Here is a 26779-nt window from a genome sequence, read left to right on the forward strand (position 1 = left end):
TTTGTTATTTACCTCATTTTTGTCAACCCATATGATTCTATCGGTCACAGCAGAAGTGGAACCTCTGCCTATAACCACATGTTATACCACTATAATTGTAGTTTACCCCTTTTACAGTATTAGAGGGATACTTTTTAATACAACACAGGGAAGGAAAAGTTAGTTTGAAATATACACGTTTGCTTGTTGGTTTAAATATAGTAGCTAAGCTTTAATGTATGATAAATTTTCACTTCTTGATTTATAAGTAACGCATTTATTAATTAAATTTATTAAATGTAGCTTGGTGCGTTGTTGTTATTACGAAATGATTACAATTCTGTTTTAGGGTATTCAACTATTTTACCTCCTCAGACCCAGTGTACACTATAGTATACTGTCTTTGATTCAATCCAGACCTGAATTAATTTTAAGACGACAAAACATATTTTATAGCACGTTTTGATTGTATACAAGACCACCCGTACAGCACGTATAGCGGCCAAACCAAACGAGGTAGATTATTCGTAACAACTTAAACCCCCTATTTCCACCCCAAAGGATTTGGAGAAATTATTTTGAAATCTCTAAAACTCCCCCAAAAGGGTAGTTTTTTGGGGGGTAGGGATGGTTTTTGGAAAATTTTCAAATGTAAAGGTATGTTGAGTTATACCTCATTTTAAAGGTATTTTTTCACTGATTATTTTGATGCAAAAATTTTGAACCTATCTTGCCGCTTATGTACAGGGTACACCAAAACGTTAAAAAATCAGGGGTTTGTGGGTAAATTTATTGCAACTACCTGCACAAATGTAGAGAGACGATATTTTTATCCAAAACTAACGATGAGACGGCTTATCGAAAAATATCATCAAAATGCCACCCTACCCCAAAATTTACACATTTTAAAAATACATAGAATTTTTGAAATAATTAACAGCCCTATCTAAAAAAACTCAAATAGCTACCTAGGTTTTGTTGTACATCATTAGAAAGGTCTTTAAAAAAATAAACATTTTCTACATTTAAAGTTTGTCTCTATCTCCAATGGTTTCAAAACTGTGGTAAAAAAAATAGATTTTTTTAATAACTTTACTCAATGTATTTATTATAAAAATTAGTGCAATGTGCAAGTAAAAAAAAAGTTCCAACAGTAAACTGTCTCTTATGTTTATGATTGAAAAAAAATACTGTACCCAATTTTTAAAAGTCTTTTAAAATTTAAAAAAGGTATTGGAACACCGTAAACTGCAAATGTCTTACGATAAGTGCTGAGTTCTCTCATGAAACAGGAAAATTACCCAGTTATTAAATTAGTAAATTTTGAATTATAAAAAAGTTTTACACTTAAATTACACAAAATGTATAGGAGAAAACCTGTTGTTATTTAAACATTGATGTGAGTGCCATGGAAGGAAAGAGTATCCTGTCATTATTAAAAAAGATAAACACTTCAAACTGGTTATTTGAAAACAAATCTACCATGTTACAGCAGCATCATGGTAAATTATGAATATGACAATTATCAATTATCAAACTAAAACTAACAATAACCTAGTAACCGACCTCATGAAGAGTTTAAAACCGGTGCTCAAACTGCAACCCATTGTTTTCCAGACAGAGTTCAATCCTTGAGGTGATGCTATCTACAGCTCTCAATATCTCTTCTCTACTGATCGTGTTTATAGCCTCCCCCTTATCCACTACATCATGTCCTCTCTAGTTGTTGGTCTTGATTTATACAGTAGGTCTTTTAGTCTACCCCACAAGTAAAAGTCCATACACGTTAAATCAGGAGATCTCGCTGGGTAGTTCACAGGGCCGCCTATTCCAATCCATCTGTCATGGTATTGCTCGTTTAGAATCAATCGAGAATCTTCGGCGTAGTGTGCTGGTGCCCCATCGTGCATAAACCACATACGTTGTAAAGACTTTCTCAGGGATTTCAATTAGAAAGTTGATATAAACTACTCGGTCTAGGCGATCGTCAAAGAAGAATGGCCCTACAATTTTGTCACCGATAATACCGCACCAGGTATTTAGGGTCCAGTACCTTTGGTTGTCCACTTCTTGCATCCAGTGTGGGTTTTTCAAACACCCAGTATCTCATATTGTGGCGGTTCACTTCTCGATTACTCCTAAACGTAACCCTCGTCACACCACAGAATGTTACGGTGAAAGTTTTGATTTTGTTGTAGTTTTTCTCGAGCCCACAAACAAAAGTTCATTCTATGAAGGTAGTCATCTCCATGGAGTTCTTGATGTAATGACATCCTATATGGGTGCATTTTATGATCGTGAACAATTCTTAAAACAGATCTTTGACTCACACCAGAATCAAGAACTACTCTTCGTGTAGAATCATGCGGATTCAGTTTAAAGGCTGCCAAAACTTCGGGTGCCCTATCACTTCTCACGGGTCTAGCGAGTTCCTTTCCTTTGTTGTGGTCAGGTTGAACATGACCTGTTTCACAAACTCGACTAGCAAGTCTTTGAAAAAACGTTCCTGGAGTGATGTTCGCGGTCTGGGTAACGAATGGGCATAAAGAAGAGCGGCAGCTGAGTAAATTTGGAAACATCCCCCTAATACCATAAGCATCTGGAATCCCTCCTCATTTGAGAATGGCATATTAGAACAAAACAAAACTTACACTACGTACTTAAAAAAAATTAAACTAATATCTACCTCATACCACGTGGTCACAAGAACAACTGAATAGGGAGACAATAATAACAGAGATTAGATAAGAGACCAAGGAATTGGTTCCAAAATTCTTACAGGGGCAACTCGTATATTTGGGATTATTAAAACATGAACACCACGGTTAGATTGCTTTTGAAACATGTTACACTGATAGAAATCCTGTTTTTATTACATTATTTAAAAACAAATTAAACTTAAAAGTCCAACTTTTTTTCCATTTTTTCATTGGGTTTTTGATATTAAAATTCAAACTAAACTTAGTAAAATTATTAAAAGATCTATTTTTGTACTACAGTTTTGAAACCATTGGAGATAGAGACAAACTTTAAATGTAGAAAAATGTTTATTTTTTAAAGACCTTTCTAATGATGTACAACACAACCTAGGTTGCTATTTGAGTTTTTTTAGATTGGGGCTGTTAAGTATTTCAAAATTCTATGTATTTTTAAAATGTGTAAATTTTGGGGTAGGGGTGGCATTTGATGATATTTTTCGATAAGCCGTCTCATCGTTAGTTTTGAATAAAAATATCGTCTCTCTACATTTGTGCAGGTAGTTGCAATAAATTTACCCACAAACCCCTGATTTTTTAACGTTTTGGTGTACCCCTGTACATAAGCGGCAAGATAGGTTCAACATTTTTGCATCAAAATAATCAGTGAAAAAATACCTTTAAAATAAGGTATAACTCAACATACCTTTACATTTGAAAATTTCCAAAAACCACTCCTACCCCCCAAAAACTACCCTTTTGGGGAGTTTAGAGATTTCAAAATAATTTCTCCAAATTCTTTGGGTGGAAATAGGGGTTTAAGTTGTTACGAATAATCTACTCGTTTGGTTTGGCCGCAATACGTACTGTACGGGTGGTCTGCCTCACCCTGGGTATACTAACGTTAACAAATAAACAATCATTAATTAAAAAAGAATTATCACTCTCGTCACTCACTAGTGTTATCAGATGTACAAAATGCTAAATATACAAGGAAAATGTATACACACTTGTTGGTTTCTTGGAAAATAATTCTTGTACAATTGTAGTAAAATTTAGATTTTTCGTGGACAGTGCAGTGTTTATTCATAGTATTAAAAACAGTTCTGAAGAGATTAAACAATAATTGTTTAATATAGCTTCTTAATTTTCTTTTTTAATTTCTGTGGGTAACAAAAGAAAACCGTGAAAACAAAATGAGTGTTCCAACTATTTATAAATTTGTTGGAACGTAACATTTTTGAAAGTAATTGGAATACTCTTACTATAAAACCTTATGTTTTCACGAAATCTGTATTGCTTAAGCAATTAAAACACGTAATATTAATAATAAATAGCACACAAAATAGTCTTGTTGTCTAATTAATTAATTTAGAGCTAGAGTGTTTTGGAATTCAATTTTATATAATCTGTAGTAAGTGAAATAATCTCCACCAATTGAACCAAATCGTGTCAATACAGCAACAGGACTGGGACCATAACAATCCACATCCAAGCTCAAGATCGTATCTTGTTGGCTTGGCGCCACTCTAGTAAGTTATATTAGAGAGGAAACAACAACTTACTCTTGGTCTCAGTGATATGACATTCTTCTTCAGTGTTATTGTACCAATTCCTGAGAAGATATGAACGTCTGATCTATAATAATGTAGGTTTTTAATTTACAATCTAGGAATGAATGTTTCATATATATGGACTGACAAATATTAAGTATTTTAGGATTTGAGAGTTTACCTATGGTAATTGAAAACAAAATAATATACAACATACAAATTCGTAGAAACAAGTCTATGCACTTATCTGTCTGGAATGAGAAGGACAAAATTAGTACATCACCATTTTATTACTATAATATAACGATATTTTTATATATTGTATTTATATATTTTTACTTAAAACAAAAGGGTCAGTATCCCCTGAATACACTAATTAGTATATGGATAATGGTGCCGGGTATCTTTCAAAACTACCAGATGAAAATAATAAAAAGAGACAGGAATATTGTACATTTTTAATATAAATTCATAAATTTAATAGTAATTTAGGAGTCGTGAATTAAATTAATTACTTCCTACCCAAGTTTTAAGATCGGTTCCAATAAATACTAACAAATTAATTCGTTGAGTAATTCGTATGTATATGATCAGGGAAATTAAGCGTGAGGTCACTGAGTACACTGATAACGCTCTTTTACATAGTCACAAAAACTGCATTATGGAAGCATGCATCGGATACTAGACGCGTACTCGTCTTGAAATAGAGAACTGTCTGAATCGTATTTTCCATTTTAACAATTATGACAGTTACGTCCTTTACTGTACTGTGTTTGTCAGAAAGAACCGGGGACATCCATTGTCATAACACCAGATCATGACAATTTCTCTGCACTTAAGCTTAGAATGTATGGCTGTCCGACTGTAGGCACAAGATCCCTTGCACCACGTAAGTTCAGGAAAGAGATGATACTTCGTGAATTGAAGGCAAAACCGCTCTACTCAAGAAGATTTTCAACAGTGTGGGATCGGAATGGAATGTATAAATCCACCGCCATCTTTATAATTATAAATAGAAGTACTCCACATCACGTGTCGTAACAAGCCTCCCTAAGGTTTGAATCTCTTATGGATGTATTGAGTTTTTGTAAAAGTTTATTTAATCTGATATTTTCTCGTTGCTATCATAGTTACCATGTCCTAAGGAGTAGTATCCTCATATATAAAAGAAACTTCACGCACAATTTCAATCTATAGGTGAGTTTTTTTTTTCTAAATATCGTGCAGTAAAGCAAATAGACAGTCAGACAGACAAGGCAGACATAAATTACAATTTTAAGCCCCATGAGAAATATGATTCGCTGAAGCTCAGCCGTTCAATTTTTAAGTTTTTTACGTTACCAATACTGGCTGGTAATTAAACTTCGTAATGACTGATTTTTTATATACGAGTATTTTAAGGGCACGACCCTAAGTTTTACAATTAACATACCAATTGTAGTATTTCCTTGTTTATTTTCTCTATATAAGTAAACACAAATCGAGTTCACTTACATCTTCAGAAATATGCAAATAAATACGAACCAAATTATTTAGTTACACCTTATTGAGTAAAGTGTTCATGACTCGATGTTCACGATGGTATGTTTTGATGTCAGAAGGTTCCTTCTATTTTAAGTCCTCGGCATCTCAAACAAAAGCTCTATTCATAAGTATTAATACACAAAATACCAACAAGTCTTCCTAAAAACTGTGTAAGGACAAAGTTCTGAGAGAAATACGAAAAAAGGTAATTGTCAGATATTTGAGAATATATCTTGATGTCATTCCTGAGAACCATTGGGTTAGTCAGTATCTGTTCTTATTTTCAGTCCCAAATTGATTACTTCATTTGAATGAAGCGTAGATCAACTGATAAATAATTTCTCGAGTGTAGGTGGTCTCTTCTTTACATTTTAACTCATCAAAAGATTATTCAAACATCATTCAACAAGTATGGTATTGGTATATAATGACCAACATATTGATTAATATAAGTTTACATATCATGAAGGAGCATAAAAAGGTGTTTAAGCCACTGAAGGTTCGAGTCTAATTTCAGAGTCAGAACTTTGTGTTATTTAAATTTACTTATGTATGGTTAAACATTTTTTATAAACAAAATATGACGCAATGAGCAAACATGAACACTTTTATCTCACAGAATCAGTAGGCAGCTAGAGTAAGCGACTGCCTCTATTTGAACAACTTCAGTATGTTCGGATGATAGCTCCAACAAAGGAACGGTGTGTAAACAAATCAATGAGTATGCAAAGATTGACGTTGATCAAACATCCGTCCTTTCGCCGAATTTTATATCTACTCCATCCTTGTTATTTTGTTTTAAGTTCCAAATTTTGGCTGTGCCATCGATTGAAAATTAACCCATAACTACTAATAAATATTGTAATTATGTATTTTTCATTGTAAAATAAAACAGTAATTTTAGTAATAATAATAAAAAAACAACTAATTGCACTTGTACAGATTAAAATAATCCACAGTGTCGAAACTGCATTGTAGTTAACCCCTTGCGAGTTACCAGTGGTATATGCTATTTTATACAAGTAGATGATATGACTTTTTTACGGCAACAATGTTATACGAGTATTTAGAAGCATATTTAAGTGATTTCAAAACCTTAAAACATTTCATTTTTCACCTATCTCAAGATATAGTAGCTGCTAAACCAAAGATGGTTGATAAACGAAAAACTCTTTTATGTAATATATAAAATAGTCCAATGTGAATAACTAAAACTAATGTTTTATAAATTAATATGATTGACCGTTGAAACGTACTTTTAATTGAATTAATAGCTGAGTACTCGTGTAACTTCAAAAAGTTGTCCGACCGCTATCTTGAAACTAGTGAACATATCTACAAACGTATAAAAAAAAATGTGTTATCAATCATCTAAATACCTAAATACTCACCAACCCTCTTCGACAATTTTAACAAACGCTATCTGGAAATCTTAGACATTGCAGAGAAATATATTAAATTTCAACTTTATCTTAATCCATGCAATAACCTGAATAAAGTTGTTTTATGTAATATCAACATCTACCCCATAGAAACGTTTTACTAAATATCGAGAGTGAACTTATCTAAGACTAGTCTAAGTAATATTGTATACCAACTAATAGTTTGGAACCATGATATTAATTCTCGTTTTTATCAAGAGTCTTTTGAAAAAGAGCCATGATTATGATTTTGGAAACTACAATTCTGGCAGAAAACGCTAAATAGGGAACCTTTCATATGTTTGTTGAAAGATTTAAAAAATAAGTTTCAAAATTTTTTAAAATTACCACTATTTTTCAATGTATCAGTTAACTTTTTTTCTATGAAAAATACTATATTTAATTATTTTCCTAGAAAAGTAATTTTAACCTTAGCAATTTTTATATTTCCTTTAGTTTCGAATATATTTACGAATTCTCAAAGTTGAGATTCCTCATAGAGTTTAACTATGAGGAAATACCTTTTTACGTTTGATATCCTAAACTGTAAATCTTACATAAAAAATTTGGGAATCCTCCCCTGCTTTTAAGATATTTAACAATGTGTAAAACACACACACACACATATGATTTTTAATATAGTAGTTTAGTAGCTGGATTGGTTTAAAGTAAATAAACAGCTTTTAATGGTCAGACCACCATTTTCTGCCGTGAATACGGCTGTGGTAAAAGCATCATCGGCGAACAAAAAACTTCCATCGAGATAGCCTATCGCGTAGCAGAATAGTAAAATTCTAGGTCTGATCAAAAATGCCTCAGAGAGCTATCAAATATTATAATCTTTGTCTCATGCGGAGATTTAAGCCCTGCTGACCGTTTACAAACCCGTTATCTTTATAACGATAATATGATTGATCCAGACAGTTTCAGTGATAACGTCGTAAAACTGACTTTATCGATGAAGAATAATGTATGTTTTAGGGTTAAAATGCTGTACGGTATAGATAAAGTGTTTGGTGGCATATAATGATATTTAATGTAGTATTCTTTTATAAATGAGAATCCTTTAAATTATTTCTGGTCGAAAATGAAATCTATCAGTAGTAACGTACCTAGGATTTTCAAAAGGGAAACATTTTCCGAAATTAGACACTGGAATAGCCATAGTAAAACACGTGGTTGTGGGTGGTGTGAAATATAAACTAAAATATCGGCATGCTATATCAGTGGATTATTTTTCGAATAATTTTTCTTATGGATTACATTTTGGGGCTCCAGAGACCGTTAGTAAGGAGGGGGTCCTCAAACTCATACACCCCTGGGGTACACCACTGTGTATCAGCGCTGCATTTGGTATAACGTATCCAAACACACAAACGCCTCACATATTTTCTTCGGCCTTAGTCGCCCGTGAGCACGTCCATCAAGCGAGCGAGCTTCAAACAGCAAATTATAGGTCGACAATGGCTGCTGCTACTGCCGCGTCTCACGGTCATCTACAGGTCAGACAGTCGCTGCTCATCATCGTCACGTCGCGTCACTCACGCATCACTCTCACTGTCGCTGACGGTAGCCTGATCATACCAGACTCCACCAATTCTTCGAATAATGTCTAATCCCACACTGCAATCTTATCTCTCGTTGAAAGACTGCTATGTATTTGTGAACGTCCACAAAAAGAAATTGTAAGGCACTGTTATCTTTTAAATGTATTACAAAACGAGTAAATAATTGGTTCTACTACCCTGATTTACAGAGACAATAAAGACCTGCTATGATAAAACTTACAAGACCGGGTACCGCAAAATAAATATAAAATACAAAAGATTCTTTGAATGAAATTTGTTCTTGACGATGGAAAGATTGTGAAGGAAAGAGGATTTTCCGGACATTTGCCATCGTTTAGTGACAAAAAAAGTCAGTAACACTACGTTTCGAGATCTGCAATCTGACCTCTTCTTCAGCTATCACAACCATCATGTTTTGTGTGTTAACTTCAATAACCCTAAAACATGCACTTGTAAAAAAAACTAAATACAACACTAATTATTAAAACTGAACTACAGAATACAGGTCACAATAAGTCTACATTCGCCGACCAACCACCTACAGCTGATACATACAAACCGAAAGTTCACAATATGGAACGAAATATACAAAATAGTATTAATAATAGTACAGGGCACACATATTTATATTTGGCGATATTACCGAGGTAGTTTCCAAATCGCTTTTATAAAGATCGGTGGGAAAACGTAGTAATCCCTGAAAGCTTGTCAATTTTTATCTGGCGACTAACACAGTTATCTTATCAAACTTAACACTTCTTCTTTGACTCACATTCTTATCAACTTGTTACGCGTTCCTACAACTTCCTGTACATCTATTATTACATTTGCTTTTGCTTAGAAAAATAGCGATCGATGCTGTTTATAAATATCTTAATGTGGCGTCTAATTTCTGTTATTTTTGTGTTAGACAACAGACCATGCCTAATTATTGTTTTATGAAGATTACATACAAGATAATAAAATGAAAACTAGTGAGCTTGGTAAATTAATAGGTCACTTACGAGTCCTATTTATTTGTGACTTTATCTAAAACATTTCAGTAAGCAGTAACTCAAGTTGCAAGTTACAATTGCTAAAGTCTTAACTAAAATATCTTCTTTGTGGTGATGGAAGAGCAAGAATTAAAAATATACGTATTAAATTGTCACTTTTTGATTTATTTTTAGTTACAAAATATCACTGATAAAATCCTACAAATTGTGTAATCTGCTATATTACAATAGGCTTTCTTAAATAGCATTAGTAATAATGTAGCATCTCCGTTTATGTAGACAAATTCTATTAATTATATACAGGGTGATTCATGAAGTTCTCCCCCCATTCTACAGCACATTGTACTAGTAAAAATAATGAAAAAATTTTATATAAACATAGGTCCGAAAACGCTTCGTTAGCGAGTTACAGCTAGCGAAAAGATTTCGCCTGAATTCCTGGGTAAAGAGTAAAATAAAGCCATACTGAACTTTTGGAAAGGTTAATTAAGTAAGAAATAATATCGTGGAATTCTTATGTATTTTTAACCTGATAAAGCTAAAAAAATAGGTTTCAGAACTGTACCTGTAGTAGTTTTTGAGGGATTCAGGTTAAATGCAAAAAATTGGGGCACGAAAACAATGTTTTTTTAAGTTTTGATGTACAATAACTTTGTTAAATTGGTAATAAATACATAATATCAACAAACATTAATTGTAGAGAATTTAATTCTGAGAAAATTGATATAATCAAAGTCTAAAAATAAAACAGAAATAAGTACCAAAAAATCGATTTTATTCAGTATAATACATTACTAGTTTTAAGCAAAATAATCAGGTTGGGCCAACCGTACGCAACTTTTTTATAAAATAGATGTTCGAAAATGAGGCCATCATTATCAATACATTTTGCAACCCACATTTGTGTACTGCTTTTGTTGCGTTTCTTAATTTTTCAGGACTTCCCTGTACCTGCACAGCCGAATCCATAATACGGGCAATTAATTCATCACGAGAATTCACTTTTGTCTTGTATACAATGTCTTTCATCCATCCCCAGATGCAATAATCCAATGGAGATAGATCTGGTGATCTTGGTGGCCAAGGGTGAGGCCCTCCACGACCAATCCAGTGTCCCTGTCCAGGAAATTGATGATTTAAGTAAGCAGAAACGGCACGTGAAAAGTGGGGAGGTGCTTCGTCATGCTGGAAGTACAAAATTTTGTCTGAGATGTAAATGGAACATTCTCTAACAGCTGCGGGCAACTCTTCTTGAAGGAAATGCAAATAGAACTCAGCATTTAGGCGTCCAGGTAATATGAAATGTCCCAATCAGCCGATTGTGCAAAAGGCCACACCAGACATTGACGCTAAATCGGTGTTGAAAGTTCTGTTCCACTACCTCATGTGGATTTTCTTCTGCCCATGAGTGTTTCATTGTGCAAGTTTTATTGACACCATCCCGAGTGAATTGTGCCTCATCCGTAAACAAAATACGCTTGTAGAGTTGATTATTAATATTCAAATAAGCGAAGCGGACCATCCCCTAGCTGTAGATGTTGAACCTTTTGTTTATGAAACGGATAAAATTTGTTTCGATTAAGTGACCTCCACACCGTTGACTGCGAAACTCCTATCCGCCTAGAAATACGTCGTGTACTTACACCTGGACTGCGATGAACAGCATTAATAACAATATCATCATCAGTTGGACAGCTCGTTCATAATTGGTTCTAGTACTTGTGGTAGTGATCCTGTTTCCCGAAGAGTACGAAAAGTTCCTGAAATTGTTTTTGGTATCTGGAATCCTCCTATTAGGGTAACGTAGTTCATATTCTTCTACAGCAGCTCTAGCATTACCATTACAGTAACCCAAAATAAAAACCATATCAGCGTATTCCTCTGATGTAAATAAGTACGGTAAGGCATTTTTTTCGCTGAATAAACAATCGAATTATAACTCACAGAGAAATTGTATTTAATAACACGATTCACAGAACCCGATCTCCTGCTGTAGCTTGCAAAACACCACTAATACACAGTTCTAACGTAACAGTGCAGAATGGTTGATCAGTGTTATTCGTGCGTTACCAACTTAGAAATTAATAAAACAAAAAACTGCATTTTCGATGATTAGTAAACAATAATGGGAAAAATGTTTGCTTTCATTTATTTTCGAACATTTGATGTAAAGTTTTTATTAAAAAAAAATTCAACGTAATAAAACATGATATTTTTATTTACAAACAAATTTATTTAACAATTAATCTTGTTTTCTCAATTTATCTCATCATTAAGGAACAAACATTTTGTTTTTGTTTTATTTTAAACTAAATACCGTACGGTATTTCTTTACCGCTAGTAATGTATAATACTGAATAAAATCGATTTTTTGGTTACTTATTTCTGTTTTTATTTTAGACTTTGATTATATCAATTTTCTCAGAATTAAATTCTCTACAATTAATGTTTGTTGATTTTATGTATTTATTACCAATTTAACAAAGTTATTGTACATCAAAACTTAAAAAAACAATTGTTTCGTGCCCCAATTTTTTGCATTTAACCCTGAATCCCTCAAAAACTACTACAGGTACAGTTCTGAAACCTATTTTATTAGCTTTATCAGGTAAAAATACATAAGAATCCACGATATTTCTTACTTAATTAACCTTTCCAAAAGTTCAGTATGGCTTTATTTTACTCTTTACCCAGGAATTCGGGCGAAATCTTTCGCTAGCTGTAACTCGCTAACAAAGCGTTTTCGGACCTATGTTTATATAACATTTTTTCATTATTTTTACTAGTAAAATGTGCTGTAGAAGTGGGGGGAGAACTTCATGAATCACCCTGTATATGTAAATTCTTTACATATTTATAAAATATTCTGCATTCATAACCTACAAAGTAGATTTTTTGTAAACCACGGCGCACAAATTTATACTTCGTTTATGAAAAATATCAGTGTACAATAATATTAACAAAATGTTTCACTATTTTTCAACTAAGCAGAACTAGAAACCATTATCAATTACTTGTGATAATTTTATCCACTGTAAATGAACGTAAATTTGTTCCGAGTTAAAACGTTTTTTCTTACCCCGTATTTTTAGGGAGGGGGGGGGTTTGCAACCATTTATTAATTTATATACCATCGTTTTGTAACGGGGTGACGATTGCCCGATAATTCTGATAAATCATACTGAATATTTGGAGAATTGCATTAACACCTTAACATCATAGTACATGATGTTTAGCACCTAGAGGAACATCACGAAGAAGTCTGAAGTTTCTGTGTAATTTCCATCCTATAATCATCCGACCCTCTAGCAAACTTGTGCGTACTTTCTACTTGTCAAGACTCCACCTGTCCCACGTCTGCGCCTACTAACACTGGGTGGTAGCCGTGCAACACTACGGTCGTTTATGTCTGTTATCCTGGTTTTTGTTAGTTCTGATACGATATCGCCCACTATTGTGCCCCCTCCCCCCCCCCCTCAGATGTACAATTGACCTAAACAGACCAATTGACCGCGCGGGGGCCGGCGCTTAATCACTTTTGTCAGTTCTCGGTTCAGCGTGCTGCGCGTGTGTTTTCTGGATTTCGACTTCTAGGTTAGCCTCACTGCTAGCGTATGTGATTTGTTTTCTGTTATTATGATAATGTCATAAGTTATCTTTCTCAATTAGTTCTTGGAAGCGGCTCTCAATATCAAATCCGGATAACCTAGGGCTCGGGTTTCTTGTTAGAAGTTTATTTATTGCAATAACTTTGACTTTTGTGACTGCGTAAGATAATGTAAGAAAGCATGAGTAGTATAAAAGACTCAACTTTTTTACAAATGTTTGTAAACAATTTACACATATTTGTCATTCGTTGTAACGTGATTATTAGAAAAGTGTTACATTGGACTATTGAGCTTAACAAGAAGCTAATTTAGTACAATCAATTCGTTTAGGCTGGTATTATTTTTCACTTTCATGTGGGAACGTTGTAACGAAATAATGTTCTTTAATCTTTTACACTGATAGTAAATTTTGGATGTTGTAATTAATACTATAACAATTCAAATTCTAAACCCTTACATGAGCAAATTTTGTAAACATTATCTCGAAATCCGGAGGAAAGATTTTACCTTATAATAATATACTTTATTTGGGTCTCAGAAATCGATCGGTGTGGTGAAGAAACCTGTGCGTAATCATAGGTTATTTATATCTTTTATTAAGTTACCAAAAAAGTGTGAGGGTAATTTGTGGGATCAGATGGTTTAAAAAAAATTCATGTGATGTCAACTTCCTAGAAAAATGAATATGTTATATTTTGCTTTAAACATTTAAGTTAAAAATTCGTTTGTCTTCGATTATTTTTTTAGGATGAGTAATTTATTATTCCAGGAAATCTTTTATTTATGAAACAAATATTTGACAATTTAACTGGGGTATGTCGTTAAATCTAAAAACTCTTATTTTCATAGCGTACTATTTTCTAATTCTCAAAAATACTCAACAAGCACATTTAGAAATCGATAATGGTTTTTGGAATCTTTTAGAATAAGTAGTTTTCCTAGCTTAGATAGTGATGATAAAATTTTATAACGCTAAGAAATGAATTAATTCATAATTTAAGCATTTTTACTGTTTGCTATTAATTGTATATGTTGATAGTAATTGTTGTATGAATAACTGCACTAATTATGTTAAATTCATAACAAATGACTTCAAAAACCTGTAATATTTAACTGGAAGAGAAATGTTATATTATTTTATAAGGCTATTTTTACTAATGAGAGACAATCTACAACATTTTTAGACTATGTAATTTTTAAAATTATTTACTTCTTTCTACGGCAATACAAAATCGGGCAGTTTTAGGAAAATATAAATTCTTCCAGAATCAACAACAGTATTTTCCTTTCGAAATTATTATTAGTGCCATCTAATAAAAGCATTAAATGAAGCAAAAACAAGTCTTTTTACAAACCAATCGGGTTAAATCAGAAATTAGAATGGCATTGAAAACATTCAATCTGTACTTAATCTAAGAAAAACGTTAAGTGATATACTTTTCAATGTATTATGAGACATAAAATGTTGTTTCTTTGTTGAATTCATTACGCAATGAATTCTCGTTTAACAGCAATCTTGTATCTACAGCAACACTCTACTGTTTCACTTATTACAATGTCTTACTTATTATACATTACGTTTTATCTTGTACCAATTCGTATGTAACAGATTCGGTTAGTACTCAGATTACTCTGTAAATACTTTATATGGAGAACCTGATGATGAGAATTGAACGCTGAGAAATACGGTTTTCTATTTTATTTTATGTTACACCAAAGTTGTACATTGTCGAAGGCTCAGGTCATAAATACACGACATACATTGTACACACTGTGAATTTCTCATTTTCAGGAGGTTCTGGAGAATCCTTGAACGTATTAGTACAGTAACTAATAACTGTACAAAATTTACCGTAGTCATGTTTGTAATTTTGTAGAACAAGCCAGGAACTTGCTAACCTTTAGTCTGTTTAATTTAGTGTAATTGCATATTATAATAAATATTATGTTGAATAGCCTTTGCTGTCGTCATTATCCTGCCAAACGTGCGCTGATTATTTTTCATAAGAGTGACACTAAAGTGACACTTAATTTAAAAAGTCCTGATAAGAATATTGTTGTGAAGAACACTGTAGGACTTCCTTGTGATACGTGTAGGACAAGGAACTTGGGTTGTAGGACTTCCATGATCGAAATTATCATTCCCAACGTGTTCTCAGAATTGATCGAAAAACGAACTCAAATAAATATTGCCACTATTCGACTCAATATTTCTCCATTCATTACCAGTAATGTATGCAATGTAACAAAATACTTATCAAACTCCTTATGATTATACTGTACAAGTACAACCAACCAACTTGATGCTTTCTAGTAATCAGTTTTTCTGTTTTCTGTACTATAGGAACTACAAGCTTTTCAGAACATGACTGACCACGAACCTTATAGTGGCATTGCATTGCACCAGATCTGCCGGCAACTTTCATTATTTTCGTACCCGTCTTGAAACATTGCACATCGTATATTTGCCAACTAAATCGTATAGTATTTTTGGGTGTGAAAAAGCCACTGAAATCACATTTATGTCTGGCTGCAATAAAGGAAAAGCCATACGAAAGACTTTCCGGTGCTCTGGCGGCCGAATCTATCCCCGATAAGCCGCAAACCACCAAACCACCCAGCGGCAATAAGCAGCGGGGCTAAACCAGTGGCGCGGCGGACACACGGGGCAGAGAATTACAATTGGTTAAGCAAGCTTTTCAGTTTGGTACATGTATAGTTCAAAACAGCTATACATGTTAAAAACATAATGACGTAAAATTTACTTATCTCCCTAGCCTCAGGACGGATCAGAAATACATCGGCTCCACTGGAAACCATATACCGTATAAAGTGTTAGATTTATCAATATTTTTCATTAACAAACGCCTATTCTGAAACTAATCTGAATATTTGGTGAAGACTTAATTTTATTTACGCTTGTAAGAAATTTATTATGTTTTGGTCTGTAACAACTGTAAGTACTCTACCGATAATTAACTTTAGACAAAAGTTAAAATTTATTTCCTCAGAACTATTAAATATAACTGTTTTTGGGTACACATGACGTAGCTATGGCAGGAAGGGTTGATTCAATTGAAGAAGAATTTACTCCAGTTAACCTTTATTTTACTGCAATGTTTGGTATCTGACGCTATCCAAGACTTGACTCCTGGAATCTTAAGTCATGTTTGTCTGAAGAGATCCAAAGAAAGTCGACGACGAAGAAGTTCAAAACGAAACATTTACATAGTTTCTATATACAGGGTGTCAATTAAGTCTGGAACCTCTTTTTTAATTTTTAAACCACAATATAAAAAATACCAAAGTTTACACGTGCTTACTGGTGATAGTAACGCACATATCTGCCCAATTACCGACCAGATAATCCCTTTGGGGGACGGTCCACAAGGAGTAAGACAAAATTCTTAAATAGCAGCATAGGTCAAATTTGGCCTATGCTGCTATTTAAGAATTTTGTCTTACTCCTTGTGGACCGTCCCCCAAAGGAATTATCCGGTCGGTAATTGGGCATATGTGTGCGTTACTATCACCAGTAAGCACGTGTGAACTTTGGTATTTCTTTCTATTATGGTTCAAAAATTAAAAAAGAGGTTCCAGACTTAATTGACACCCTGTATAACGTAGCTATGGTAGAAAGGGTTGGTTCAATTGACCTAATCACTTCACCTATTCATAGGTGTCTCTGATTCGAAACGATGTAAATGTTTCGTTTTGTGCTTCTTCGTCATCGACTTTCTTTGGATCTCTTCAGATGAACTTGATTTCAGATTCGAGTCAAATCTGAGACAGAGTCAAATACCAGACGCTGCAATAAAAGGAAGGTGTTTTGGGTATTTGGTATTTTATTTCAGTTGTAACATGAGGACAGCTTTTTTACAAAACATTATAATGTTTCTGACAATGGCGTAGATTCAAAGGTACACATATTAAAAAAAGAGTGGTTATTAAAAACTAAGCAAGAAATAGATGTAAAATTTAATAAAAATTAAATCATCTACTTGTCGTGCATCATTTTGTACAAACAGTGGCCTAATAGAAAGTGTACTAAATGTTAAAAGATACAAAAAAGTTAGAAATTTTCCTGAAAATGTTGTTTTCTCTTTTTTAGTATATAATTACGTTTAATGGTGAAAAACTAAATACCATTACAAACATTGTTGGTGCTTTTGTTTAAAAAGAGTTAAATATGTTTAAAAAACAAATACACACATAAGCGCGCGCACGCACTAAATTTCATTGAAATCAGAACTACCATGTGGACTCTTGTAATAACAATACTTTTCATGAGATCCATGTTTACAACTAAGGTTGTGAAACTAAGTTCAAATTCCTAGATAACTTTAAATTATTGCTCTTGAGAATGTCAAAAATATACAGACAAGAATGTAATACATGAACTCATGAACTGTACACTGTGATGAAATTTATCTTTCGTCTAAAACCGCATCGAAACATTGAAAAATGCAATTAAAACCTCAAAATATTTCCCCTCATTGTATATATTTACAATAAATATATAAATCAATCAACCAAACCTATAAAATGTGACCACTGTAATGTTTTATTCTTGTGTAAACGCGTTTCCTTAGTCATCCCATAAAACCCTTTGAATAATTCTGCTAATGGAAACTTGTGCATACTATAATATTCTACAATATGTTTACTACTTTTGCGGGACATTTATTAAAATTTGTGGAATTTTCACAGAGTAAAACATTGCTACAATGTTTTGCTCTACATTATCACTCATAATCTTAAGAGTTTGGATCTTTTAAACTACTCTTAAAACTTAAATAGATATTGTTCTTCTTTTTCAATATTTTATCTTGAAAATATAACTATACGAACATGAGTATAACTTATTCCATATGTATTAGCACATCCTTGGACAGGCTACATGAATCAGATTATATTACCTAAAATCTGAAAGTGAATTTGTTGGAATATTTTTGTATTCATTGGTTTTAGATTAGTAACAACCACAATATCTTTAATCTGTGGTAACAGACGATTGATAAAAGCCTTATTACTCATACAGATTATCACTCTAATTGCGGTATCTTACATAGAGCTAATATTGCAAAATATTTCATCATAACGAAGGAACAAAAGTCCACTACGGGAAAAAAATCAGTTGTCTGGACCCCCTTCCCTTATTTTTAAGAATGTCCCGGTCTCTGAGAAATCCCTTGATTGATTATCTGATCTTGTATTTATCAGTTTCTTAAGAATCAAGTACATTCGTCGTACTCACTGTTAATCATGTCCTGAAGGTTTCCTGTTTATCTAGTGACTAACAGTGTTTTTATTTCTCATAAGTGGTATTTGTTGGCTATTAAAGTTACATTTATTGGTATTTAAGTGCTATTAATTGTGAAATTTACAATAAATGACCTGAAATTTGACTGGAGCAGATGTGCCAGAGTAATGTTATTGGCTTCAGTGGAGGACGCGGATTCTCTCAGAGTGGTAAGCATGATTGGTTGGAGTCGATCATACGGCCATTGAAACACCTTATCTAGATGGTTTTAGGGAAAGATGAAGATGTGGAGGCGGTTAAAGAAAACATTTTATAAATTTACTAACGATTGGTTTTTGAGAGTCAATGTGCTCAGAAGGAGGAATATCGAAAGTAATCAGCTCCGTGGTATTATCAGTGAAGTTATAAACGTCCAAGTTTCCGCTCCCAGAATACGTACTCTCAGCTACCTAGTGGGCTACAGGTGCCATCTAACTAGACAACGCCGAGGTAGAAGACCTGGATTTACTCGCGAATACATGACTTTGAATGAGTTTATGGGAGGCGTATGTTATTCAATGATGAGTCTCGCATCATCTTGAGAGTTCTGGATGGATATTGGAGAAGTATATGATGAGGCCTGTATCTCTCCGAGAGAACCTTATGCTGTTGGCTTACTTATCTTTTGGGATGGTGTAAAACTGTCGGTAGCACAGAGATAGTGAAGCAAGGCAGGCCAGCACTGATGGTGCGAAGAAGAATGGCATCGATGGCATCGAAATAACTTTGAGGATGAGTAGTTGAAACTGTGCTCGTGCGTGAAGGGAGTACCAGGTTTTAGACCCCCTCCTTCCTATTTTCTATACAACTCATTTGAACTGAAACAATCGTCCAATACGAGGATACGGCTGATGTTTTACTGACATACACTGTACATATGGTGCAAAGACAAAATTGTTTTAGCGTTCAACTTTAAAGAAATATGATATGAATCGTTTCCATGCCGTTATGAGCATATGGCGGTCCCTACTTTTTTAATGATATGTCACCACTTAAGGAAGTTAAAGTGCTGGTCTTCGGGTTGATATGTGTTTTAAAGCCTTGTTTTAATAGGTCCCGTTACAACATGTCTTACTCATCTTAGTTTACAAACATTGTTACACAGTATGAACTGTATGTTACAGAACTATGACGGGAGCTTGGCTCGCTTGGACCACTATGATGGCAGCGTACGTCACCGCCACCCCTACCACAGACTCCGCCATTGAGTACTGCCGGGACATGCAGCCACAGAGGAGTCTAGACTTGGAACAGGTACTCAATATATATATATATATATATATATATATATATATATATATATATATATATATATATATATTTTAAAGATTACCGTAAAAAACTGAGACAAACGGAAAAGGGATACTAATATCAAAGGATAAGAGTGATAGGCAGGCCATTGGTACCCACAATATTTCCTATTTTTAATTTTCCAAATTACGTAGGAGAGAGGGGCGGATTACCGTCTCCCCGCGCCTGCCTCTGCTCTGGCGATCGTGTTGCTCCCCCCTAGAAGCTATATTCTAGGGAAACCCTAAAGACAATTTTCCTGAGCGGTCTAGGTGTGAGACACAAACCTATCAAGAATTATGAGTAGGTTAAGAACCAACACCAAATATTTCAACATCGCTAAAGTATTGGCGAAATGCATAGTAAAAGTTGGCTGGTATAACTTTTATCACTTTAATATTATTTTAATACAGAACACTTTTAATATATTGCGATTTAAGTTGTCCTGAGACGTCCGGTGGTGCCGACCAAGTCTTCGAATCACAAAAAAAAAAAAAAAAAATACGAAAAAGACGGCTTTACGAAACATTACTTTATAAAACATTACCGATACTTCAGCCATTATTAAATATTTGTTCGACACATGTATATGTGCAATATTTGTGTTGGTTCTTAGAGGAGTTTGTACAGCGGGAGATATTTCTACTTTGGAGGAGGAGGTTTGAAACCGTACATCGCCGCTCGCACACCCACAGCAAACCATCAGGGAAGCGCGCGCCCATGGTGGCGAACGGGATGCCGGATCAAAACCAAACTAGGTAAAAAAGAACACCGTGGTCAGTATACTCAGGTTCATTTACTAAGACACCGCATAGGCCTATCCAGTCAAAAATAAATATATATATATATATACATATATATATATATATAGTATATATATACTATAAATAAAAAAAATAAAAAGTGCCTGCAGTAGTATACCTCAAACAATCCTCGTCAGGTTGCACCTGCATACAAAAATTAGAAACGCCATAATTTGAAACAAGAAATGCCAATTCCACCCGGTATCCTTCGGCTAAGGGCGGGCTCCTAATGAAATCCAAGAAATAACTAAATAATATCTAAAACTAACTTAAAATTAAATAACAAAATATAAACTATATAAATGGCAACAATAACAATTAACAAATAAATAAAGAATATGGGCAAGGTATCACAGATGTTGACTAGTAGAAATGTCCATCATGGTGGACGTCCTTCAGCAGAGCGCAAAAGCGAAGGTTCTCTGCGACCACGCATGATGGAGAGATGACAGCAGAAAATCAACTCATCTCCTGGACCTCATCAGTGAAGGGGCCGTAAACTTAGCCGCACATGTTAGAAGGAGAACAGCTCAGCAAAACTAAATAAAACACTTAGTTAAACAAAAATTTTAACTTGGAGCTACTCCTAACTTGTACACCACGGCCTCGGAGTCTTTGCCACTCTCCCGGAAAGGCCAAACGCCTTCAAATGGTCAGTGGCCTCTGCAGCCAATAAACCACACACACATACACTATATAAACACACATGAGCCGGGGAGATATAGGTATTGAACCGGCTCAGACTCCCCCCCCAAAAGAAGGAAACTCCCCTCTGTTAATTTCTTCAAAATGAAGAACCAAACGAAATGCCTCTCTCCCCCAATGGTTTGAAGAATTATAAACCGGAAACCCTGAAGTCTGCAGAAGGTGAAAACCAAGAAAATCCAGTTGGAGGCAAGAAATCACTCCAAGAGTTGCGTGGGTACAAAGAAGAAAACAGGAACCTTGATCAGGAAGAAGGAGCAGAGGTGATCAGGCCTCTGGACCTAAAACCCTCCCCGCACAGACTAAGGAGAAATTCACGGATGACTCCGGCAAGGCTTCAGATGGGATATGTGCGCCTTCCTGAAAAATCTTCCCGGACTGAGGATCTCCCAGTCGGGCAGTCACCGGAGTCAGAAACTTCAAGATGCGGTGGGGACCAGTCCACCTGTAGCAAAGTTTTAGCAGCTCTTTTATCCACAGCCGAACTGACTGGGTGAGCCTTGCAGTAAACTAGATCCCCCACCTGGAAGGGATTGGCAATACGACCTCGGTTGTACTTCCTCCTTACTAACTCCCTAGCCCGAATGAGATTCCGCCTGGCTGCCTCCCAAGTGGCTTTCACATTGGGAGTACCAGGAGGTGGCAGAAGATCGCTAATTTTCCAAAGGTTCGCCAAAGGGTTGTTTGGTGGAAAGCCAAAATAATAACTCGAAAGGTACCGCCTTGTGACTTTCATGCTGGGCCGTATTAAAGTCAAATTGGATCCAAGGTAGTTGTTGATCCCAGGTGGTCTGATTTTCCGCATGAAAGGCAATGAGAGCAGATCGAAGATTGCGATTAAACCGTTCGGCGTGAGAAGGCTGAGGATAGAAAGGGGAAGTAGTCACATGGCGGATTCCGTGCCCAAAGCACATTCTTTTAAAGATATTGGAGACAAACTGTGAACCATTATCGGAAACTAAGGTGGCGGGGATTCCAAAGTGTTGAAAAAAATGGTTACGAAGTGCTTGCACCGTGAGCTGCGCGGTAGCACTCCGCAATGGGAACAACCAAACAAACTTGGAGAAGGCATCCACACAAACAAGTAGGAACTTATTTCCGGACTTGCTACGCGGAGAGGCCCCAACATAGTCAATGAAAACCTTCTCCAAAGGTTTTTCCCGCCACCTCAGATAACAAAAGACCCAACTTGGTATTTTGAGCGGTTTTGCTTAGCGAGCACAGTTTTCACAAGAACGTACTCGAGCTGCAATATCCCGGTCCATACCTTTCCAGATGAACTGATCCCTAATCTTCGCGATGGTCTTATGAATTCCTAGATGTCCGCCCACAGGAGAAGAATGAAAATACTGAAAGACCATCGGTACAAGAAAGCTTGGCAGCACTAACTTAGGTTTTCTCTCCGCTGCTTGTCACGGCAGCATAGAGCACCTCGGTACAGAAAATAAGGAAGGTGGGCACCTCCGTTTTTTAAGCTCATTGATGATAGCAGCCAGCTCGGGATCCTTAAGTTGGTGTGGAACAATGTCCGAAAATGCCAGAGGAAAGTCTAGGAGCACGCCACAACATGGCGGCTCTGATAAATTCTGGTGGTCGTTGGGTAAGTGATACATGCGTGACAGAGTGTCCGCTATGATATTTTGGGTGCCTCGCACGTGCTGCACTGTGAACTTAAGGGCAGAAATTTGGACTACCCAGCGACCAATCTTCCCGAGCTGACGGGGGTGGGCAAGGAGCCAAGAAAGTGCCTGGTTGTCGGTTTCCAACAAAAATTCTTTATGTTCTAGGTTAACGCCTGAACTTATTAATTCCAAACACACGACAGCCAAACATTCCAGCTCATAAACAGAACAACTCTTCTTCTCACAAGGGGTTAAAGTGCGTGAAGCATAAGCTATGGGCTGCCGGATACCATCTACTTCTTGCGATAAAACAGCAGCAACGGCTAAGGAGGAAGCATCAGTTTGCAAGACGAACTTACGACTGAAATCAGGCATAGCCAAGACTGGAGGCTGCATCACTGCCTCTTTCAGCTGCTCAAAAGCAGTCTGTTGCGCTTTCACCCCACTCAAACTTGGCACCCTTTTTCCTAAGAGAGTTCAGGGGGGCCGCCACTTCAGCAACATTGGGGATGAAACGACGATAAAAATTTATCATTCCCACAAAACGGGCAATCCCCTTGGCATCCTTAGGAGGAGGAAACTCCCTGATTGCCTGGGTTCTCTCTGGATCAATACAAACACCTCGAGAAGAGACAAGATGACCCAGAAACGATATTTCAGGCTGAGCAAAACTCACCTTTTCAGGATTGACGGTAAGGCCAGACTCTCGCAGCCTAGTTAGAACTTCCTCTAGATGAGTCAAATGCTCCTCATAACTCTCACTGTACACAAGCAGATCATCCAGATAGTTGAACACGAACTTAAATTTGACATCATGAAAGAACAGAATCCAGGAGTCTGGTGAGTGTTTGGGCCCCCACAGCCAAGCCCATTGGCACTCGGGTGAACTGGTACAAATTCCAAGGCACACAAAAGGCAGTGAGAGGTCGAGACTCGTGTTTTAGAGGAATCGATGATATGCCTGATTAAGATCACAAATGGAGAAATACTTGGCCTTACCAAACCAGTCGAAAGCAGAATGCAAATCGGGGAGAGGCACGGAGTCAATTTCTATCTGAGCATTGAGCTTTCGATAATCCAGGACCAATCTGGACTTCCCATTAGGTTTCGGCACTAGAAACGCTGGACTGGAAAAAATTTGAGCAAGACGGCTCGATTACCCCACTCTTAAGTAAATCATCAATCATATTCTCAGAATTTCCATCTTGGGCGGAGCAAGCTTATATGGATGGGAACGTACAGGACGGGTGTCTGTAAGACGAATCTCGTATTCCAAGAGATTGGTCGTGCCCAGTTTGTCAGTTAGGACTTCAGGAAAACTGGAACAAATCTGCCTTATGTCCTCAGCCTCTTTCGGCGTAAGATGTCCTAGTTGGTCAGGAGGAGTCAAGCTCTTATCTTCCATCTCTAAGGCAGCAGTCCCACGAGACTCGACATCTGAAAAGGGAACGAGCACCCGCCTGGCGAAAGCAAAGAAAACATGACTGGAGGCCAAATCCAAAATCATGCCAGTTTTTCCGATAAAAATCTGCTCCCAAGATGAAAGGAAAAGTCAGGTCCTTAGCCACCAAAAAGCTCCAATCCCAAGAGAAATAATTAATTTTGATGTGAATCTGGGCACTACAGATAATAGGTAAAGGTGTGCGTGAAGCAGTCCCAGCAGATAAGTGAAACTAGGCTCAACCTGCCGTATTAGCCCAGAGGATTTTAGATCTTCAAAAAACGACAAAGAAATCAGGCTGCGTGCTGACCCAGAATCAACCAGGGCCTTCTGCACCACATTCCCCACAAGTACATCCAGTTGTGGGCAGGTTGAGCGGGCAGCCCTTACTCCCTGCGCAGCCAGAGCAGCAACCTCCCCTCTCGGCCAACGATGATAACTGTCCCCAAGTCTATTTCTTTCTGTTTTCTTTCTGTTCTGCATTAAACCAGCTACCCTTTTACCATCAAAATCAGGTACATATTTGCCCTCAAAATTACCTTTACGGCACGAGTCGGGCTTACTCGTCCGCAAAGCTTACTAGTTTTTTTTATTAAAGTGGACAAAACGGTCTAATATGTCCCACTTGCTTGCAGCCATAACAGGTAGGAGGCTGCCTACGGGAAGGAAGCAGCTGCTGGCTCAGACTGCACCGGAGCATGGACCGGCCCCGGAGGCAAGTGAGGAAGATGCCTCGACATGGCCTCCCTTTGATCATCCGCATCCTGAACCCCTCTAGAGATGATGGAGAGGCGGTCCAAATCCGCAAAAGATGCGGGACGGCTACAAAAAATCAAACGGGAGCGTTCTTCAGGTTTAATGCCCTCCAAAATAAGGCTCACCAACTCCGTTTCGCTCAAGCTCAAGCGCAACACCCGGGCTACATCCCGTATCTCCCCGACAAAATGACTCAACGTCCCTCGTCTGGTGCCTGAGGACGGTAAACGCGTTCCACCCGCAAGCGCTCCCTAACCCGAGCAGGTACAAAGAACTCCAAGATCTCGGCGTGGAACTGGTCAAAGGTGGCACCTCTCTTGAGGCAGTCTAGAAGGCGATCAAAAAGCGGCCTTAAGGAAAACTGCGCTAAAATCTGCATAAGCATGGCATCTGTCATACCAGGAAATTCTCTTAGCTTAAAAACTTCCAGAAGGAAATGGATAAGTAAATTAGTGTTCAAGCCCATCAACTCTGGGGAAGTGTTGTAAAAACACTCCCCAAAGGATGGGGCAGTTTGCCAAAGCTAGAAAAGGAAGCTAGTATCGGAGACATAGTAACTCTGGGAGGCTCGAAAGAAAGAGCCGGTGGATGGTTAGCAAAAGTAATGGTAGTGGGAACCTCCGTTGGAGTGACAGCGGTAAATATAACCCCCTTCTCTTTCACCGAGCGCACCTCACTCAAACCATCTTAAGGCTTGTTTTAATTTGTTACTGGCCGAAAAAGCCCAACTTTTAATATCAGAGTTTAAACTAGGAGCTGACATAAGTAAAACTATTCTGTCACGCCAATGTAAAAGCTGAGATGCCAATCTAGCCTTTGCTGACCCGGACATGGGAAGTGACAAAATTAATATCGTCTTCTAATTCCTCCATTCGGGTTTTACAAAACTCAAATTCTGTGTTAATTTGGAACTCTGCATTCCAGCTGCGGTCCAACGCTATACAAGCCCGTAATTGAGCTCTTAATGCCCTCACATCTCCCTCGGGCTTCTGTCCTCTCGCCAGGACCTCAAAAACCAACTCGGGCTTGCGTAGATGTTCAGGCACCAGGGAAAACGCCATACCAAACAATTAAGACAAATAAATACCACAATAAACAACAAAGCGTACGCAACAATTACTTAGTAACCTAAGTGACTCAACTCACAAAAGGCTTACACTGACGAGGTCCAAGTGAAGAACTTAATACCTGCTACCTAATAGAAGGATACCCTGCAAGTATACACTAACCACAACCTACAAACACAGAAGCAATAAATATAACAAAACAACACATTGATAGGGGAGAAGTAGAGTACAGTTAGATAAATTTAGCGGTTTAAGCAATTTTAGAGTCCCTTGCTCCCTGCAAAGGGTAAGTCTGCAGGAAGCAAGACACTAAACCAATTCCACCCGGTATCCTGTGCTAGGGCGAGCCTCCTAATGAAAAAAAAAAATTGTGTACTCTAACCTCCCCCTACCTAACACTAACCTACACCAACAAACAAAAGCAGAACTGAGAGACAGCTGAGAGAGCA

The 26779-nt window shown here is 36.6% G+C and overlaps 1 protein-coding gene across 2 annotated transcripts in view; it reads left to right on the plus strand.

Moving 5' to 3' along the window:
• Positions 1 to 13249: 13249 nt before the first annotated feature.
• Positions 13250 to 26779, plus strand: part of LOC124359927 — a 49497-nt gene continuing 35967 nt past the window's right edge. The window contains exons 1-2 of one of the 2 annotated variants that reach the window (XM_046813073.1): positions 13250 to 13348; positions 19771 to 19900. In XM_046813073.1, the coding sequence (XP_046669029.1) occupies positions 19775 to 19900 (126 nt within the window). In that variant the 5' untranslated portion in view covers positions 13250 to 13348; positions 19771 to 19774. The remainder of the gene's footprint in view (positions 13349 to 19770; positions 19901 to 26779) is intronic. The other variant, XM_046813074.1, reaches the window with a different exon arrangement.

The sequence above is a fragment of the Homalodisca vitripennis genome, chromosome 4, assembly GCF_021130785.1.
Source record: "Homalodisca vitripennis isolate AUS2020 chromosome 4, UT_GWSS_2.1, whole genome shotgun sequence".
NCBI classification, from domain to species: Eukaryota; Metazoa; Arthropoda; class Insecta; order Hemiptera; family Cicadellidae; genus Homalodisca; species Homalodisca vitripennis.